The 18,823-nt window shown below is 47.4% G+C and overlaps 8 protein-coding genes across 8 annotated transcripts; 3 read left to right on the forward strand and 5 right to left on the reverse strand.

The window, feature by feature from the left end:
• Nucleotides 1–487: 487 nt before the first annotated feature.
• Nucleotides 488–1,843, forward strand: BGW36DRAFT_344165 (C6 zinc finger protein; the record flags this gene model as incomplete). The annotated part of the gene is made up of 3 exons (XM_046213166.1): nucleotides 488–646; nucleotides 707–737; nucleotides 816–1,843. Exons 1-3 carry the CDS (start codon nucleotides 575–577, stop codon nucleotides 1,841–1,843), a joined length of 1,131 nt encoding a protein of 376 aa, XP_046070185.1. The 5' UTR covers nucleotides 488–574.
• A 926-nt stretch (nucleotides 1,844–2,769) lies between these two features.
• Nucleotides 2,770–3,626, forward strand: BGW36DRAFT_428936 (uncharacterized protein; the record flags this gene model as incomplete). The annotated part of the gene is made up of 4 exons (XM_046220622.1): nucleotides 2,770–2,938; nucleotides 3,002–3,237; nucleotides 3,293–3,458; nucleotides 3,520–3,626. The coding sequence occupies 4 exons, from the start codon at nucleotides 2,770–2,772 to the stop codon at nucleotides 3,624–3,626; spliced, it is 678 nt and encodes a 225-aa protein (XP_046070186.1).
• Nucleotides 3,627–3,895: 269 nt separating this feature from the next.
• BGW36DRAFT_428937 (uncharacterized protein) lies at nucleotides 3,896–6,515 on the reverse strand (the record flags this gene model as incomplete). The annotated part of the gene is made up of 5 exons (XM_046220623.1): nucleotides 3,896–4,687; nucleotides 4,740–4,966; nucleotides 5,027–5,328; nucleotides 5,382–5,496; nucleotides 5,606–6,515. 5 exons carry the CDS (start codon nucleotides 6,513–6,515, stop codon nucleotides 3,896–3,898), a joined length of 2,346 nt encoding a protein of 781 aa, XP_046070187.1.
• Nucleotides 6,516–7,786: 1,271 nt separating this feature from the next.
• BGW36DRAFT_360761 (uncharacterized protein) lies at nucleotides 7,787–9,409 on the reverse strand (the record flags this gene model as incomplete). Its single annotated transcript, XM_046214210.1, has 1 exon — nucleotides 7,787–9,409. The coding sequence occupies one exon, from the start codon at nucleotides 9,407–9,409 to the stop codon at nucleotides 7,787–7,789; it is 1,623 nt and encodes a 540-aa protein (XP_046070188.1).
• A 1,901-nt stretch (nucleotides 9,410–11,310) lies between these two features.
• Nucleotides 11,311–13,769, reverse strand: BGW36DRAFT_196177 (putative rab geranylgeranyl transferase escort protein). Its single transcript, XM_046209837.1, has 4 exons — nucleotides 13,332–13,769; nucleotides 13,162–13,280; nucleotides 12,093–13,109; nucleotides 11,311–11,903 (listed from the first exon to the last, which is right to left on the reverse strand). The coding sequence occupies exons 1-4, from the start codon at nucleotides 13,403–13,405 to the stop codon at nucleotides 11,548–11,550; spliced, it is 1,566 nt and encodes a 521-aa protein (XP_046070189.1). The 5' UTR covers nucleotides 13,406–13,769; the 3' UTR covers nucleotides 11,311–11,547.
• A 575-nt stretch (nucleotides 13,770–14,344) lies between these two features.
• BGW36DRAFT_299072 (putative peptidyl prolyl cis-trans isomerase) lies at nucleotides 14,345–14,856 on the reverse strand (the record flags this gene model as incomplete). Its single annotated transcript, XM_046211494.1, has 2 exons — nucleotides 14,345–14,758; nucleotides 14,815–14,856. Coding segments are annotated over 2 exons (456 nt in total), but the record flags the coding sequence as incomplete, so codon positions are not given.
• Nucleotides 14,857–15,079: 223 nt separating this feature from the next.
• On the forward strand, nucleotides 15,080–17,255 carry BGW36DRAFT_382013 (putative signal peptide peptidase). Its single transcript, XM_046216480.1, has one exon. The coding sequence runs from the start codon at nucleotides 15,268–15,270 to the stop codon at nucleotides 17,062–17,064; it is 1,797 nt and encodes a 598-aa protein (XP_046070191.1). The 5' UTR covers nucleotides 15,080–15,267; the 3' UTR covers nucleotides 17,065–17,255.
• Nucleotides 17,245–18,582, reverse strand: BGW36DRAFT_382014 (ribosomal protein S5 domain 2-type protein). Its single transcript, XM_046216481.1, has one exon. The coding sequence runs from the start codon at nucleotides 18,502–18,504 to the stop codon at nucleotides 17,299–17,301; it is 1,206 nt and encodes a 401-aa protein (XP_046070192.1). The 5' UTR covers nucleotides 18,505–18,582; the 3' UTR covers nucleotides 17,245–17,298.
• Nucleotides 18,583–18,823: the final 241 nt, after the last annotated feature.

An 18,823-nucleotide genomic window follows, 5' to 3' on the forward strand; every position in this document is an offset into this window, starting at 1 on the left:
TCGTCTGCCAAAGGATGGTGCCAATCAGTACTATACCGCTAGTCCGTAGGCAGTATGCACTTCTCCAATCAACAGATGCTTTGCCTCGTCCGCTCCTTCAGCTGCAGGAACATGATGGTTAGCTACGATTTAGTGTTTGCTACATATGTTACCATTCATGTTTAATTGCTGTTTTTTGTTTCTACTGGTCGCTTCTTTCGAGGTCATATATCTTCTAAGAAGTGAGCTCCTGCGTCACGGGACATATATAAAATGCAAGATATACAGTTGTATCCAGGCATCCTTCAAGCGGTGGCTCCCAGTTACTAGTGGATATGCAATGTAATTATTTATAACCAGTACTAAGCCTACCCAGTCGTAGTAAACACCTGACAAGTAAGGCTGCCACGTCCAAATCAATATACGTAGTGGGGAAGCGGCCCGGTCCTGCCTGCTGTGTGGGATCTCGGTCGCTCTTTCCCCAGGCGCCTGTCTGTGCCTGTGCTACGCCCGTTCCAGCAAAGCCTCGAACATCTTGTCACTTAACAGCTTCAATGTGGACATTCCTAGAGATGCACTATCCTGTTGTCGAGTCATGAAGACTACGCGGCGGTCGCATACAAAGTCCCGCAACGGCTGCATCCAGTGCAAACTGCGCCGTATTAAAGTATCCCCTCTTTGCTATCTACTGGCATGCTGAGGATCGCTGACGTGAAATACCCCAAAGTGTGACGAAAAGTATCCACAGTGCTCTCACTGTGCTCGAAGAAATATTGACTGCGACCTGTCTCTGCGACCTTCTTCTAGCAGACCTCAACCCAGGCCAACGCCTCGAGCTGCAAGCTCCAGCCAGACATTAGAATCACCAATCACCTCGTCCAGCCAATCTACGTCGTCTATCCCCAGCAAATTACTGGGCGAGCCACTGGCCCTGCCCATAACTCCCTCTGGGCTTCATGTTGGCGACCTTGAATTGCTGCATCATTATAGCACCATCACCTATAGGACGCTCCCAGCTGTCTGTGGTCCCGACCTTCATGATCTGTGGCAATCTCAAGTAGTGCAGCTGGGTCTACGCCATGAGTTTCTTTTGAGAGGCATTCTCGCCGTATCTGCTCTGCATCTGGCTTATCTTCATCCTCATCGTCGAGAATCCCTCGCTCTGCGTGCCGATGCACACCATTCAACTGCACTAGAGATATTCCGAGATGTATTGAATCATGTTGATCAATCAAATTGCGTTGCAATATTTGCTTTCTCATGTTTTATTGTCGTTCTGGCTTTTGCTACTCCCCGACGGACCGAGTCAAATGATTTTGAGAAAGATATATTTGACTGGTTCCATATGATTCGAGGATGCAACTCCGTTCTACAGACACAATGGGAAACCGTGTCTAGCAGTTTCCTGGCCCCTCTCGTACGAAAAGGCATGGCACACGAAGCAGCCGGTCCTCATCAGACATCGGATTTCGACCGAGTGACTGGTCTTCTCCAGCTTTGCGCGTCTGCACGTCTTGCGCAAGATAGAGAAAATACAAATGCATACGCACTAGCTATACACGAGCTTCTGAATACGTATACGCAGGTGTCAATTCGAATGAGGCGAAAAGAAGACTTCATTCCAACCATTTTTGTATGGCCTATTTCTATTCCACAACGATATCTGGATATGCTGCGCGACCGTCAGCCAGAAGCTATGATTATTTTGGCTTATTACTCGGCACTGCTCCAGCACATTGATAATCAGTGGTACATGTGCGGATGGGCTCGATTTCTAGTTGCTGAAATTGACGCTGCCTTGAGTGAGGAATGGCACGAATGGCTATTGTGGCCGAAAGAGGTCACTGGTTTTTCTGTTGCTTAAGCTGCTCATAGCAGATCACGAAGTTCACGATCACTTGAACGAATTCCTATTCGCTAGATTATGGGTCATAATAACGACTAGGTTCGTGATCTTTGGGTAGCACCAAGTCTGCAAAGAACCCGCCGGTTGATCATATGCCAGATAAGAGCCTAGGGTTAGTTACCCAGCTGCTGCAAGCCTCCAGTGTACAGATAGGGATAGAAAAGAGATTGTGTCTTTTCTGGACTATTTCAGTACCAGATCCGCACACGTAGCACAAATTGAGACACAGAGTCATCATAGCACATCACTGTTTAAAGCTATGAAAATTGACAATGCCGTTATGAAACCTGCCGAGATATGATGAGACAGGCGACTTTAACTGCATGGACCAGACGGATGGCCACATAATTTACTTTACAATATCCTTTATTTTGCATATACTGAACTATGCATTTCGAGATTATTCAACTGCAAAATAATTTTCTCATCATTTTTTTGTTAAAAGAATATTAACCTTGACATTGCCTCTCATTCTTGTTGGCGATAATTGATGTGTGGTACCCTACGGATAGCTGATCTGAAACGCTTCATGTTGCACCACCTCCGATAGCGACTCCTTCCGGCATTAATATTGCATGCAGTTGAGGGCCTTACGACACTACCGGAGAACACTTGCATGATCTTGGGCTTTTCGAATTATTTATTATTATTCTGGCTCCCATCCCGCACTTTCGAGCTTCCCCGTGCCGAGCACTTCATTACTTCAGTTCCTTTCATTTCATCGCAGGCTGCAGAGCAAGGTCCTGCAAATAACATTTTCTCTCTTAATTTTACTCGACGCTTCTCGACTGCTAGACAGACGCTGGTCATAGGCCTCCTATTCTTTCAAGGCGATTTGACAATATCAATAATAACTGCTCTAATCCGTTATACAATCGGCAACCATGAAAATCGACAAGGTTTTACTCAGCTATGGTGCCGCGGATTTCTTATTTCTCGGTGGTGGTGTTATTCTTCTGATAGCATCCCTATTATTCGACCAGGAGGTGAACTCCACGCCGACCTCGCATAGTGCTCCAAAGATTATCCTTCTGCGCATGGTACCATTCAAAGGTTTGCACCTGACCGCCACCGAAAAGCCCTGCCAACTTACATCAATGCTAATTTTTTATATAGCCGGACTCATCAATGCCATACTCGTCTTCGCCACCTTCGCCATCTCTATACCAAGCATGATCCTCCGCGAAAGCCGCTTCTGGCTCAAGCTCCAGGGATGGATGATCGTTGCATGTGGCACATTCACGCTTGTCCTGGGGTTGATAATCTGGATCGAAACGCTCAAGACACGCGCAGAGCTAGGTACTATTTGGGGAACTCAGCCAACGAATGTGCAAAGTTTGCTACAGCAGGAGGTACGATTCGTATCTCTTCATACTCTAAGACCTGAAAATCTGATTTGATTTATAGTTCGGTTGCTGTGGTTACTTCAACAGCACCTCGCCTCCATTCGTCACGGATAATACCTGCACGACCGCTCTTAATGCGGCAGGGATGGTAGGCTGCGTTGGGCCGTTTTCCAACTTTGCAAACCGGATTCTAGATTTCATCTTCACTGCAGCATTTGGTATAGTTGGTACGTCATTTTCCATCCTCTGTATGAGCGAGATCTTGTTACAGTGCTAAGGGTCGTATAGCAATTGACATGATCCTCCTCATCGCCGTTGCGGTCGTTGTCAAGGACCGCAAGGAGAAAGAAAGATTCCGCTTCATTGACGCCAAGGTGGGATATACTGCTATCTGACAGATATGCCAGGCTCGAATTCTAGGAGTACAATGTCGGGTATCCAATTTTTTTTCTTTGCGAACACATTGTAATTTGTCTTAAAGATTGTGTATACTATCGAGGAATTGCCAAGAATGCAAAGACCATAAATCTTCGAATGTTATATAGATATCAAAGATCGACCAGCTCCAAATCCCATCTTCACTTTCCCTAGAAGGTGAAATATAAAAACAAAACCCAGAGGATATACAAAAAGAAGATAAATCAAGAAAAAGAAAGCATTTAGATCATACAGCACCAAAACCTTGCCCTTGTTCATTCCCACCTCCCCATATAGGAAATGGAAAGCCAACATTCCCACCACCATTATGATTCGTACCATTATTATCATTCCCCACCGTAGGGTCAATCGACAGAAATGCCTCCAAATCCATAGTCGAAAAATCAAAGTTCTCCCAATTAATATCCGCCGTGGTGAAATCGACAAGTTCGTCGGGATTATTGTTGGTGTTGCTGTCGGTGCTGGTGTCGCCGCCGCTTATTGGGGTTGTCATCAGCAGGTTCTGACCGAGGGAATTGAAGAAGGCGGACGCGGATGGATTGGTGATGTCAGTGTTGGGGCTGTATTTGTTGAACGGCTGTTGTTGTTGTTGGGGTTTGCGTGGTTGATATTGCTGCTGTTGATGTGAAGTGGGGGTTCGTATATATTCATGGCTGCTGCCATTGCTAGGACTACCATTGTAGAATTCTTCATTACCACCGCCGCCGGCTCCGGCAGCCGCAGCTGCGGCTGCGGGTTTTTGGTCAAAGTTCTGATTGTTAATATCACTCGACATCAAATCAGGACCACCCCCAGCTGCCAGGCCGGGGAATACAGCGATGAGCATCTGCTGAATTGCGGCCATCGTCATGGAAATTTGTTCCTGGAACTGATTCTTGGGAAGCATGCTAGCCAGGCATCGGAGGCCAGATCGAACCCATGGTAAGTGTTTCTCTGCGGTTCGAGAATTCGTGTGCATCATGTCAAAGGCGAGAGTGAAGCAGGCACTTTCGAGGAAAAAACCGTGGTATTTGATTTCCTGCATTGTATTAGAACTGATAAAGTAGAGAGAAAGAAGAGAAAATACATACTCGCACTCGGATGTTCACTTGATATGCATCTGAGAGATAACGGATGATACACCTTGCGGATTCCAGGCATGATTCACACGCTTCATGCAGCCATGACGGGGTGTTTTGTTCACTATCATTGGCATCGGTCTGTGAGTCTTCATGATTTTTTGCCGGTTTGTCTTTTTGCCATCTTGCCCTGAAGATGAGAAAAGGACGGAATGTGAGAAGTGTCACGTGATGATACACTGTTCCTAAGATCAGAACATGAAACGCACACAGTCAAAAGGTAGTTTGATAAGTCATACATAGGAGCAGAATAGTCTGACAGACCCCTACCTCCCCCGGTTTTGGAGATGCTTCAAGTCCGAAGTTCAAGACACCACGTACACGTCGTGCAAAAGCTTGAAGATCTTTCCGAATCTCCTTGGCGTTCTTCCACATCGGCAAGAGAGAGTCATGGCGCTGACCATAGATGTTTCGTGCAGATTTTGCCATGGTACGTGATAGCTCGACGAGAGCAAGAAGCATGGGCTGGTCCTGGGGATCGGGAATAGCGATTTCGTGGGTTGGAATAGATATCGGTCGGCCCAAACCAAAGCAAATCCAACTGAACAATCGTTTGAGTAGGCAATTCCAACAAATTGAGACAGATAAACATACCTCTCATAAAAGAAAAGACTCCAGAAAGTGATCCTCTTTTCACTGGCATCCCCTGATGTTTGTTCGACTTGAAGCTGTGTGTTTTTATGCAAGCCAGCCGCTATAGCCTTTCGGACTGCAGTTCCAAGACACAAAAATGCAGAATTCGGCCTTGCCCTCTCAGATTGATAATGGGCGTAAGAGAAGGGTCAGTTTCGGCAATTAGAGGAGGAATAGGGATATACTTATCATAATAAGCGGTATTTGAATCGCTTGCAAATTGACGAGTTCATCAAGATTAGCCGCGTTAGCCTTTGCTTTCTTGAACAAGAACTCTCCTTGTTCAATGTCCTCTACCATCGCGGCGCCACTTGCGAGAAACAAAAGCATGATAGTCGCTTCTGGTGATTCCAGGGACATGTTGTGGCCCTTATCGTACAGTTGCTCCAATCGCCGTCGATATTCCTCCTTAGGTTGCCAAGGCATCAGGTAGTAGATTGTTGAAAGATACCGCTCCAGGTATTTAGATGCCGTAGATGGGAGAATAAAAAATACAGACGAAGCCAAGCCGGCTGTATCTGAAATCGACATGTCTTGGTTCCCAGCTAGATCCCCAAAAAACAATCGCCTATGGCTGAAAAGATCCAAGCCAGGGCCAGCTTCTTCAATCTCGCGTGAAGGATCGTTGTTGCTGCTGCTGCTACTGCTATTGTAGCCCTCGACCAGCTGCCGATACATCAACTGCATCAGCGAGAAGTTAGATGTCGGGCCATAGTAGAGCTGAATGACGCATGACGGGGAGGCAACATGCGTCGCAGCCACGCTATAATTGATCACACTGTTTCTACCAGCAGTACCAGAGACTGAAGGTCTCGCTGATGGCGTTGCCGTTGCCTTTGGCACCGATATTGACGGTGCCCGAGGAGGATCAGCGACACCATCGTCCTCATTATCCTCGGCAGCAGCGTCTCTGGAAACGAGCTCGTGCTTCCGTTTGCGCTGACGCACAAACCCGCGATATTCGCATTCTAGGCTTCTTTGCTTGCAGTGCTGACAAGGCTCGGCGCCGTCACAGCGGATCTTTCTGCGACGACACTCTTCGCATGCCTTGGAGATTCTCCATCTGGGAGTGTCTGTTGCGGCGTCATCTGCCATAGTCTTCTTTTTCTTTTCCTCTCTGCTCTCCTTTTTTGCTTGTCTCTCAATCTATCTTCTGCTTCTCAGGATATTTTTCTCCTAGAGAGGCGATCTGAGCTTGTATCCAAGCTTGTTGTACCCGAGCAATTGAGCCAACCAATCCTCTCAACGATGGACCAACAATGCGCTATTCATAGTGCCTTTAATCGCATAGAGAGCTGTATTGAAAAATTGGCGCGTATCAACCATTATACGTTTCCCCCACGATCAAAGCGAAGGTGGATCTTGCGATACGTAGTAGAATCACGTGGGGCATCGTGACTCCTAACTGCCATCTGCCAATCACAGGCCGGGCTGGACTATTCTAAGCTATTACTAAGCAAAAGTAGACAAGCTTAGTCACGACTAGTTAACCAACTAGTTACTGCTCGCTTCAAGGACGCGACCCATTATTGTCCAATGGTATATGTGCGTCTTTTTTGGTTCTTGGCTGATAGATCCTTGTCCTTTCCCCCTGAAAAGGTATAATGGCATTGGCCCAATGATACGTAATTGAGGCTGACGGACTGGTGGCTTGTTACGTCTAATAGCCGCTTCTAGTTATCTATCGTAAAGTCCAATGAAATATCAGTTGAGAAACTGTGAGATTGGTATGTACACCAAATTATCAATTATCCTCTGCTATCTATATTGTCAACTGCTATATCCTTCTATAAGTTAAAAAAAGAAAAGGAAAGGAAACGGAAAGTAAGTTGAAATCATCAAAATAGTGACATTTGTCAACGCGCTGGTATCTGTGACCTGCCTAGAATCACTTGCGAGTTGGGACCAAACGCTGGTCCAAGTCAAAGAAGGGCTTAATAAAACATCGTAATCGAGCCCTGACGCATCTATTTATACAATGTGGTCATCACGGAAAGGAATACATCGCATCAAGAAGAGAGGATATGTCTCACGACTCAAAACCGGTTGCAAGGCTTCACGTTGCTTTCTTTTTTTGGTTCACGTCACAGCAAACTACCAGGTCGAGGAGAAAATAGGAAATAGGCAAGTTTAAAAGAACATGCCCTTCGCTTCAAGACAGAAAACACCACTACTGCCCGAATTTATCAACGCGCCGCTTGTTCAAGGAAACCAACCAGTGTAACGCCATGGAAATGGGAAACGACGAAGAAAGCGTAGACGAGAAATCGATCAAATGTTGGTGAGCTCCTTCACACGTCATCAACGAGGCGGGCTCACTAAAGTAATATGCAAGAATGATATGTTCAATGAATGTGGTGTCGTATTTAGTGAGCTTCCGGAGGATTGGAAACCCCAGCGCCGCCGCTACTCTTGGGACCGAGCCAAACAAGTTCGATAAGGCTGTGGCTCTCATCTTCCTCTCGCGAATACAGTTGATGGATGTTGTCGCCGACCGCAACAGCATCGGACAATAACCAACGCTCCTTGGTAACACCTTCTTGCTCCTTTGGGCGCAGCGGCCCTAAGCTCTGGATGTAACCACTGATGTCCTCCTCCCAGGTCTTCTCACACTCGTCGAAATTGATGGCATTTTCTGGAGCATTCGAAGCCAAGGTATACTTGACAATGGAATATCCATTGGTAAGCACCCAGAAAGTACGGACGGACTGTCCGGTTGTAGTATCGATGCTGGTTTGTTGATCGAAAATCCAGCGACGCAAAACGGATCTCTTACCAGCAGCAGCAGCCACGGCGCTCATCTTGACGACATCCTTTGTGTACCAACTGCTCCAGTGGTGCAGGGTGTCAATTCTGCGACCCGACTCAAAAACACCATCAGGAGCTCCAGTTAAGTCCATCTGATAAAGCGAAGGCCACGTGGTGAGGGAGGAGTGTCCGAATCGCTCGATGCACTGGCCTAGCTTCTGGTCACCTGGCTGTTCGCCCCAAGACTGGCACTCGTCGTAGTTGGCCATCAGGTCTTCCAAGAGGGGCTTGGAAACAAAAACTCCGGCACCGCCGAAAGCCATGTGCCCCCAGGTGTCGACTTGCCAGCTTGCTTCAGACAGAGCTCCAATGTAATATTTCTGCGTGGCATCAAGCTCCTTCAGGTGTGCCGCAACTGAGGCAACAGAGGGAAAGAAAGTGTCGTCATCGATGAAAGAAACCCACGTGGTTTGTGGGCGCTTGGATTGAATGTGGACAGTGAAGGCTTCGACTAGACCGAAATAACGAGCTGTGAATTCCAAGGGGGAAGCTTCCAAGGTCACGTCCAATCCGCGAGAGCGGAAGTAGGCTTCCTGCTTGGTGAGATCGTCGTCTGATTCAGGCACCAGGACTAAAACTCCGGCCTTGGAGTCGCCAAAAGAGTATAGGAGGGAGGGCAACAGACGCTCGAGACGGTCAACGGTGGTCGCCAGACCGAACAGCATTTTGGAAGTCTCTTCGACATCGTGGTCGATGGCAACATCGACATCAATCACGGGCGGGCAGGGCAGGCCGCCCTGGTTCTCGGAGCTAACCAAGCCACGTTCCAGCGAGTGGAAGGGAGGTAGAACAGGGGATTTGATCTCTTCCAAGGTACGGAACTCGGTTTGACCGCTAACGTGATGGGGACGGATGTAGGAGCGGGTGAAGTTCTTGCGCTGGAGCCATTCGGAGAATGCGAGAGGAGGAGCAGAGGCGGGATCAAATTCACAGGTGCCGAAGGACTGGGTGGGCAGTTGCTGTATGGCAGGCTTTTGATTGTTAATGTTGATATTGTTATTGTTATTAGTATTAGTATTGGGGCTAGAGACGGCGGCGCTGGCGGTGTTTTGTAGTTGCTCGATGGGCTTCTTCAAATTCGACAAGGCAGCACGGTCGTATCGGTCGACGATCCAGAAGAAGAAGCCGATGGAGAGGATGGCGACCAGGGGGAACAGCGTCTTGACCCTGAGCAGAGGCATTTTGGCGGGAGCAGCAGATGATGATGATGACTTTGAAATCATCAAGAGATGGGTGGACGAGCGTATCGAGAAGCGTAGTCGAGGGCTAGGTCCACTGTCCAAGTGTTCTTTTTTTTTCCCCCGGTGTCAGTGTCGGGTCAGGGAGGCGGGAAGGGATTGGCCAGGTTTTGTTACAAGCGAGTGACGGGGGTGCTGCGTCGAGACCAGCGACACTGTGTGGGCAGACAGACGAGCACGCGGAGGAAAGGAAAAAGGAAAAGAGACGAACAGAAAATAGATGGCAGCGACAATAATGGCCAACTGTCAAGACAGGTCGGGGAGGGAGAAGAGGAGTAGTAGCAGCAATAATAATAGTTTGGGAGGTAAAGGAAGGCGAGGACAAGGTGGACAGGACGGGCTTGGCAGCGTGACGGGCGAGTGGGGGGACCTGTCGATAGGGGACGTGCTAGTCTGACTAAGTTTTACTCTCTGGCCAGCGCGCGCTCAGGTAATACGAATTGGCTATTATCGCGAGCTGAGCCCTGCAATCTTGGCTGGTGTGGCTGCTCTCTCTCCGTCAAATAGAGTACGTGTACCCGTACCTGTACCTGTAGAGCAATGGCAGGAATAAATATAGAGATGTAATAATGCTGCTGCTGAAGGGATAAGTTACATGAGTCGGCAAGACACGCTAAGCCCAAACGCGCACTTTGCCCGGCCGCAAGCCAATCATGGGGCTCCGTGATACGCAATCCAGGGAATCCACTAGTATTGACCAATAAAGACCGCCAGCTGGGCACCGGCTGGACCAATGACATAATGGTGCCGAAACGGGAGTCGATGTAACTGGGGCCGGTGGGGCGTCTCAGCTCATACATGGATACACGTTATCGCTAGATATGAACGTTGCATACACATGTATAGATACATGTACAGGGTACTCTATATGGTGTATAGGTATAGCTTGTGTATATATATGTGCCTAGCGTATAGGAACAGTGTGCGGTCAGTGTGCGGTCAGTGTGCGGTCAGTGTATGGAGAGTGATGGGTGCGTCTTCGTGTGTATTGGGTGCTGGTTAATCACGCCAAAAATAGATCTGGTTCGCTGGGTCGGCAGTCCTCAGAAGACGGATACAGAGCGCACAGTGGACCAGCCAGACTATCACAATAATATCAACACATGTGGTCAATTGATCCCACCAGCCATGTCGAGTCGGTTGTATAAAGCAGGACAACAAAAGCAAATCACCCTACTACAATATTATCACTCCCATGGTCAATTTGATTATTCTATTACTTATCAACTATCTATTGTCTATTATTATATGGAGTATGCCCAACAAGATAAGATCTCATCAAGTTCTATTTCCGCCCCCAGCATCGATAAAGTGCTGCGACCCTGGGTTAGTGGCTGCTCCTAACGCGGCCGATCGTGGCCATGAGAGCAGGACCTCTACGACGATACTAGCAACAGTTCCTGGATCAGCCGTATGAAGAGGATGATGCCAAGCCCTGACGGGTTCCTATTATCGTGCCGTGCTCCATCGAGAATCCTCTTTCTCACTTCCGTGGTCCGCTTTAATATTAATTCCTTACAACGGGACGATCTCGGGCTGTCCATCAGCTCCACCATGCCGGATGTGGCATGTGCCACTACCAGATGCACCAGCACGACACAACCCAGGACTTGATAATATACATATATGTATTATATAGATGAATGATCGCTTAATGATCGGCGCGTAGCATTGTGCTCTACGACATTGCGCCATCGTGTCCTTCAATTACATATGTACCGGTACATGTATGTACGATATTTGATCTGCACATGCATGTCAATCTCAACTGTCACAAAGCTCGGAGTAATTAATACCAAGAATCAAGCATGATTGTTATCCCCGCTCCCGTTTGCATTTCAGATAGCTGTATGACGTATGAGTCTGTCGTTATCTGCAAGCCAATTGATCTTCAATGTTATCGGGCCTGTCATATTTGATTGAAACGTTGAAGTATGGGCTTGGCGGCATTCTTTAACGACGGAAACGGCGAAGCTACAACTGTCGATCTGTTTGGATCGTTGATGCCGATACTGATAATCTACTCGGCTATAATACGTTGTATTAGGAATAGTATCAGTACTATATGCATATGTATCATATCACGAATCATCGTCGTATTTCTCTCGATCCTCGAAATTCATAAAGTCATCATCTTGTGCTTCGTCGCCGAGAACAGCTTTCCACCCGGCTCTCACACTGTCAACAATCGCATCATTAAACGCAAGGTCAAGGTTAGGCGGCGGAAAGTAAATAATTCTGTCGGAAACGGAACTCCGATAAATATTGGCTGGACTAACGTCGCTGTCTAGAATACCGATCTGGGTGAATCTTAAAGTCCACAGCACGGTGGGTGTATTTTCGACCTCGGTGATAGACTCAAGCAGCTGGTTGACCGCGGCTGCCAAGAGAGCCTGACCGTCCTGTCCACCTACTGATACACTTCCATAAATGACGCCTGTCAAGATTGACAATTAGCAAAAGCAACTTCAACAGCTTAATAAAGTAAGAAATCAAGACATAATGCTCTCAATCAGGCTATCATAGATAAGTTTCACCAATGACGTTCAGCCAATGTAGATAAGTGTTTGATATAGTCATCATGCGAGAGCTTCGAACAAAGAAAATGAGATCGTCCGCAACTTACATTGTCCATCAGGGCATTCGCCCGTATCACTAGAGTGAACGAGTAAATACACAGGTGGAGAGTCTGGGGCGTCGCTGGAAAGTGTTTGGTTAGGGACAACTACCACAGCTCCTGCCGGGATTGTGCCCCCTTCCGCAATGCGAGGGAAAAGAGGCTCCAACGGTGACGAGATGATCGAGATGGAACGCGCAACTTTTTGTGTAGTAATTTTGGAACTGCTTTCCTCTGCAGGCAAGTCCCAGGGGCTCCCTATAATGTGGTTGCTGCGTATCGTTTCGCCGTCTGACAGAGTAATGGAGTGGAAATTTGCGTCATCTTTTTGAGCATTGATAGATTGGATTCCTCGACCCAAGACATAAACACCGCCGCCGACCGCGAGGGCACGACAGCCAACTTGAGCAATTTCTGCACCGCAGCCCCATTTGGCAAGGAGACTGCAAAACCCTGGGCCAAAGACGTTCATAGAGGCCAGGTGTCGTTTAATACGAGGTACGGCAAAGCTCGCGCTTGTTTGTTGTGGCAACTTTTGGCTCAAGGACAGAGAAAGCAGAGCGTTGTTAAGTTTGGCTGGTGCGTTAAACTTGTTGGCCATATAGTCTGGAAAGGACAAATCCAGGTCTTCCTCGATAGCATCCTCTTGTTCTTCGCCCAACTGAGACGATTGATTGACACTGCGGAGAATTTTGATGAGCATCCTCTTCTCCTTCATGCTTATCGAGTCATCAGCAAAGATATCTTCACGGCTACCCGGCACTCGTCGAATATTCCCCGACATAGACTTTGTTCCTTCAGTCGTCGCGGCATCCTCGTAGGCCCACCAGCTCCCCACAGCTTGAAACTCCAGCTGGCGGTAAACTTTTGATGAGATGAGAGCGGGGAGCAGCTTCGATCGAGTATACACAAGGTATGGCGACAGTGAGAGAGAGTAAGCCCTGGAGCTTGCAAGTGCCTTCCCACCATGTGACGCGCTTGAAGGGAAGTGGATAGAGACATCTTCGAACGGCTCACGACCAGGCTCTGTTTTAACAAGTTAGCGATGAAGTGATTGTACCAGACAACTAATACGCACCTTTATTCAACGAATCCGCCCATTCTTGCGCCTCCTGGAGACTAAATGCAGCTTCTGCGCCCCCATAATACGTGTTTTTGTCCACGTGAAGGATTTTCTTACCTGAGCGGGACAGGGCTCTGGAACAGTCAGAATTGTAACGAAACCAAGTTTTCCCATGCCCGACTCACAATGCGAGAAGTGACTGGGCGAGCCCTGTCCCGGATATCGTTACATCCCAAGGAGTATCTGCTAGGGACTCCATATTTCAGGATCTTCCATGCAGATTCAAAGGTCTACAAGATAAGTTGCTGCACAACAGGGTTCACATTTCCCCAGCGATGAAAGTATTCCGAGGCTTTGGACGAGTCCTAACCCTGGAAGGAGGAGGGATGTGTAAATCCGTATGTCCGTGACATACACGGAGAAAAATCTGGCAAGTGTAGAAATTGCAAGTCAAGAAGGCCCGCTACAGATTCGCGCTAGTGCGTGTCACGTGGTATCAGGATATCGCAATATTTGCTTGCTTGGAGAAACTCGATTTGACAGCATACAAGGAGTCCACGTATGCAAAAACGACTTTAATAGCTGAGAATTAGAAGTCTTTTGCATGTTAAATATTAAGCTCCGCAGTTAGGCGATTTACACTCTTGAGCTCCAAATGCGCTGTGTAAACAGCTCAACAGCTAATCCCGAACCGGTTAGGACAGGCACTTAAAAGCTTTTTCTTCCCTCCAAAACAATTTTGCTTCTCCAATACCACTCTTTGCGCCCAGCGCAGACGCACTGCATTTATTACTAGCAGCTTGTCTATTATCGGCGTGCCTTCATTGGCATGTCTGTGAGAGTGGTAGACACAATTTTTCACCCTGTATCTGCTGCTCTGGATGGAGACATATGATGTGAGCGGTTCGTTTGTGGTGATACATTCCGCTATCTAGATATAAGCTATATAGCCCACTAGTACTTAAACAGGTTCATACACTGCCATGATGATATAGCCTTATGAATAAGTCGATCCTAAGGAGCTCGCCCAAATATCTGCAAGTCAAGGGTTTCGCAGACCGGGCGAGTCGTTGCTTGGCGGATGCCATCAAATGCTTTCTGCATGCTGCTGCACACAATTCAATCTGAGTATTGGCCCTACCGTGTGTATCCGTAGTTTTAAGTTCCTTTGCAACTGCGAGGTTCCATGTATAACTCTTCAATCCTCGGCGCCTTCCTCCACAATGCGTGCTCTGATGATCTTGACGGGGTCTTGAGGCCGGTCTTCACTGTCCGTTTTGACTAGTCCCATGCGTTGAATGACCCTGAGCCCACTCTTTACTCTCCCGAATATTGTATGCTTCCCATCTAGCCAGGGTGTGGGAGCCAGGGTGATAAAAAACTGGCTGCCGTTGGTGTTCGGTCCGCTATTGGCCATACTCAGGATACCAGCTCCAGTGTGCTTTAGTGAAGTATTGATTTCGTCCTCGAATTTTTCGCCGTAAATCGAACTACCTCCTCGTCCAGTCCCTGTGGGATCGCCGCCTTGGATCATGAAATTCGGAATAATGCGATGGAAGACGACATCGTTGTAATATCCTCTCTGAGCAAGGGTTGCAAAGTTCTTGCAGGTCTAGTTTGAGAAAGAGTTAGAATGACATCAAGTCAAGTATTCAAGTTATTATTTACCTTGGGTGCATGATCATTGTACAGTTCCACAACGAATGAACCCTATCGAATGTCTCGTCAGTCAGTCGCTAGAGGTCTGACATAGGATAGAGCCATACCATAGTCGTGTCGATGGCAATATCTGTAGCCATTTTATTATCAAAAGTGGTTTCAAATTTCCCTATGGTTATATGGATGAGTTTTGTTGGCAGAAGAGAAGTTGGAGTTGGCGGGGAATGTCCATCGCAATACTTTTCTAACTATTCTTGGAGACTTCCTTCCGTTATCCGCACTTGGCGTGCCACATTTCACCAACGCGACAAAACAACATTTGAACGCTCTGGCCACGACGGTCTGATATATCTTCAGCAGATATACAAATATATACAGATCGGAAACTTTGGAATTGTTACAAATACTATCCGCATAGTTATAGTTGCCCTACGGTCTCCGTGCGACCATCTGCAGCTCGTGATGTCCGAAGCTAGCTCCATGATCGAGCTCCTCGGACAGGCATATGACCAATTCAACACCTCGAGACCCATCCTCTTTACCTACACACACCTAATACTATCAGCTTTACTTCCGATCTTCGCTGGATCTCACGCCTCGCTATCCCGGCCCTCATCAGCAGCCAAACCGAAGAAAAAGAAGTCTAAAGCTGCAGACGATGACGACGACGATGACGATGAAGAGGATGATATAAAGCCCAAGATGGAAGGGTTAGAGCCCTCAGATGCCCTTATGTTTCCATTGATTGCAGGATTGACTCTGGGTGGTCTCTATCTTGTCATCAAATGGTTAGAAGACCCGGCGATTCTCAACAAGATCCTCAGCTTCTACTTTTCGCAGATGGGTTTGTTTTTTGCGGCCGCGTTCTTGACAGATGGACTTAAAGTTTCACGGTCATTTATATTTCCCTCGAGATATACCTCTCGAGGCTATGAATGGAAAATTGAACAATCACAAACATTATTCATTTCTCATGAGGAGGGGAACCAGTCGACTAGTCAATCTGGAGTACAGCGCAAATCACCTCTTCCAGGCTTAATTGGGGCCATTCCATTACCTGCCGCAATATGCAGTTTCCTGTGGACGTTTCGTGGTGTATTATATCAAAAATTGCGACTACGCGCTAGAATACTCAGTCTTATTAACATCAAGACGCGGTTCGGTATTCTTGATACTATTGGAGCAGCCATTGCGTTGGCTGCTGTTGCATATTTCGCATTTTTTGCAAAGCCATGGTGGCTTACTAATCTTTTAGGATTCAGCTTCTGCTATGGTTCTCTACAATTCATGTCGCCATCAACTTTCCTAACTGGCACTTTGATCCTTGTTTCGCTGTTTTTGTACGACATTTATTTTGTCTTTTTTACACCGTTGATGGTAACAGTGGCGACCAAACTAGATGTTCCCATCAAACTCTTAATTCCTCGCCCTTCCGACCCTATGGCAGATCCCAATGAGATTTCTTTGGCCATGTTAGGGCTAGGCGATATTGTTGTACCGGGTATGATGATCGGCCTCGCGCTACGTTTCGACCTTTACCTGTATTACAAGTATAAGGGGCTGAAGAAACCCGAAAGTGCGGACTGTGAGCAAAATGACACGAAACCAATTTACCAAACCGCAACTGGAGGATGGGGCGAACGATTCTGGACTAAATCGAAACCCACCCAATTATCATTACTCCAACCTCCTTATCCAGATGCACAGGCCTTTCCCAAGCCATATTTCTACGCCAGCCTTATTGGATATATAGTGGGCATGATCGCAACTCTTCTGGTGATGCAGTACTCGAACCATGCCCAGCCCGCGCTGCTTTATCTAGTACCGGGCGTTCTCATTTCCTTGTGGGGTACCGCATTTTATAGGGGAGAGCTGCCTTTTATGTTGGAGTTCTCGGATATGAGTGAAGATGCCGAGGTTGATTCGAAGACGGAGAAAGACAAGGATAATGAAAAGGGAAAATCAGATAATAAACGAGGATTGTTTGCACGTATCTGGGCAGGCGATGTCAAAGCTCCATTTGACATAAGCGAAACAAGGAAAGGTCAAGAAGGCGAAAGCAAAAAGGAGACATCGAAGACAACTTCTGGGGACGAGACTTCTATGGGTAATAGTTCCAAAGGTGTGTCTAAGAAAACGGATGAGCTAGATGAAAGGTGCCTATTTTCATTGTCCATTTCTCTGCCAAAGAAGGCCCCGGACTTGCAGAAGCTTTGTGAAGGCAGTGTTCATAAAGATTCCTCGAAAAAGAAGCTTTAGACTAGTGAGCTCCTATGCTGCCTGGCGTTTCGTTATGTATGCATTTCGGGCGTTTTCTTATGTGATCAGAATTAAAGTCTATCTTTTGATCGCACACATGCTGGGGTCGATTGATCTATACATACCGATTAATGTAAAGTAGATATATCAATTAAGGTGTTCTATGGTAATCTGATTCAGTTTGAAATGGGATTGGTATCATTGTCGATTTGACTTTATTTTCTTGTTAAACTATTACAACGCTTGCAATATATCTTTGATCTGCTCTTGTCTTTTTAGGCAGATGTCGACAAGCATCCTCAGTTCGTCACGGCCAACAGATAGGCCTCCATTCTTCTCCATGCTTATTATCTTCGATTTATTGTTCTCTTCGTTCCGGTCAACCATTATCCATATCCGCTCTTGACACAGGTTCTCTTCAAACCCATCCGGATCAGCCAAGATCCATCTCTGTTGCTCACGAGTTGTCTGTTTGGTCTTTGCCTTTTCGACATTCGGAAGCACGACGGCACGCCAGTCTGCGGCAGCATCTGCCTCAAATACAGCAAAGGAGCTCGCAACTGGAAGACCACGGAGGTTGAGTTTCTTTGATTCCGAAGCCTCGTCTGAGCATAGTATCATGTCATTATCAACATCCCACCACGCCTTTGGCAGTTGCGTGTCCCGCAAAGCCGCAATCACAGCGGCCCATGCAGCATCGAAAGGATTTCCAGCGAGAGAAATCATCATGACATCAATATATAGTACCCAGAATCCTCTAATCTCTGGTTCAGGGCTCTCTGGATCTTCTTTTTCCCCCGCATCGGTTTCCATTTCATTATCTTTGCGTGACTGTTGACGCTCGATGGCATCGAAGTCTGGTGGGTGATACCATATTCGCAGATCATCTTCACATATTATATGAGAGCTATGTAGCATGGAGAGAAGCCGGTGCGACAGTGACTGCGCCAGTGCTGACGGAGGGGCGCCTGGTATGAAGCCTGGCGCACACCCTGTGCTCAATGAAAGATTTGGGACCAAAAGATTGAGGTCTTTGATTTGGCTGTTGTCGTTATCGTCACCTTCACCGTTTTCATTTCCTGAATCAGTTCTCCTTCGTTTCCTCGCACTGGAAGACGCAGAGACACCCCAAGATGCTATATCTTCGGTATGTAGCACTTCCGCCCGCACGCCGCACACGGCAGCAGTGTCGCCTATTCTCACCACAGCGCTGCCATTGGTGTGCGTTAAAGAACCGGAATTGGCAGAGGTATACCGGAACTCTAAAGGAGTGCGTCCATTGGCTCGTATGGGCGACTGTTGGCTGGAGGGAGGCGGGGACAAGTGAGCAAGAAGGTAGGCGTGTGGTTGCAGACGGGCAAATTGTGAAGGTGGGAGAGACAGCGAAGGAGGTGAAGGCCCAGGGATAGCTGGGGCATCGGTAGCAGCAGGCGGTGCCATGATTAACCCCTACTCTACAAGCACGAGTATGAGAATCAAGCACAGCGAGTTATGTTGAGAAAGCCGGATTGGTTGTCTTTTCTTGTTTGCGCCGGCAGAATAATTTCAACTCGAAGGCGGTAGCTGCATCTCTACCACCCTGTTTGTCCAATCAGAGGCGAGAGTGCATAGCAGCAATCTGAATCTATAACTTTCATAATGCACCGTGTCCAGCTAACTTTTCAGCATGGGGTAGTCCTTTTTTGGTTTGTTTTTTTAGTAGATTGGCTTTGGACTGTGAATCTAAGCACTGCCCCGACTGACGACGGTCCCTGCCTTA

This window comes from Talaromyces proteolyticus (assembly GCF_021365285.1).
Source record: "Talaromyces proteolyticus strain PMI_201 chromosome Unknown BGW36scaffold_8, whole genome shotgun sequence".
Classification (NCBI taxonomy): Eukaryota; Fungi; Ascomycota; class Eurotiomycetes; order Eurotiales; family Trichocomaceae; genus Talaromyces; species Talaromyces proteolyticus.

Coding starts and splice junctions, on each gene's coding strand:
- BGW36DRAFT_196177 (XM_046209837.1), bottom strand. CDS start 13,405: ATGGAGTCCCTAGCAGATACTCCTTGGGATGTAACGATATCCGGGACA. Junction 13,281..13,331: donor GCCCAGTCACTTCTCGCATT/GTGAGTCGGGCA, acceptor TGACTGTTCCAG/AGCCCTGTCCCGCTCAGGTA. Junction 11,904..12,092: donor CGAATGCCCTGATGGACAAT/GTAAGTTGCGGA, acceptor CAATCTTGACAG/GCGTCATTTATGGAAGTGTA.
- BGW36DRAFT_382013 (XM_046216480.1), top strand. CDS start 15,268: ATGTCCGAAGCTAGCTCCATGATCGAGCTCCTCGGACAGGCATATGAC.
- BGW36DRAFT_382014 (XM_046216481.1), bottom strand. CDS start 18,504: ATGGCACCGCCTGCTGCTACCGATGCCCCAGCTATCCCTGGGCCTTCA.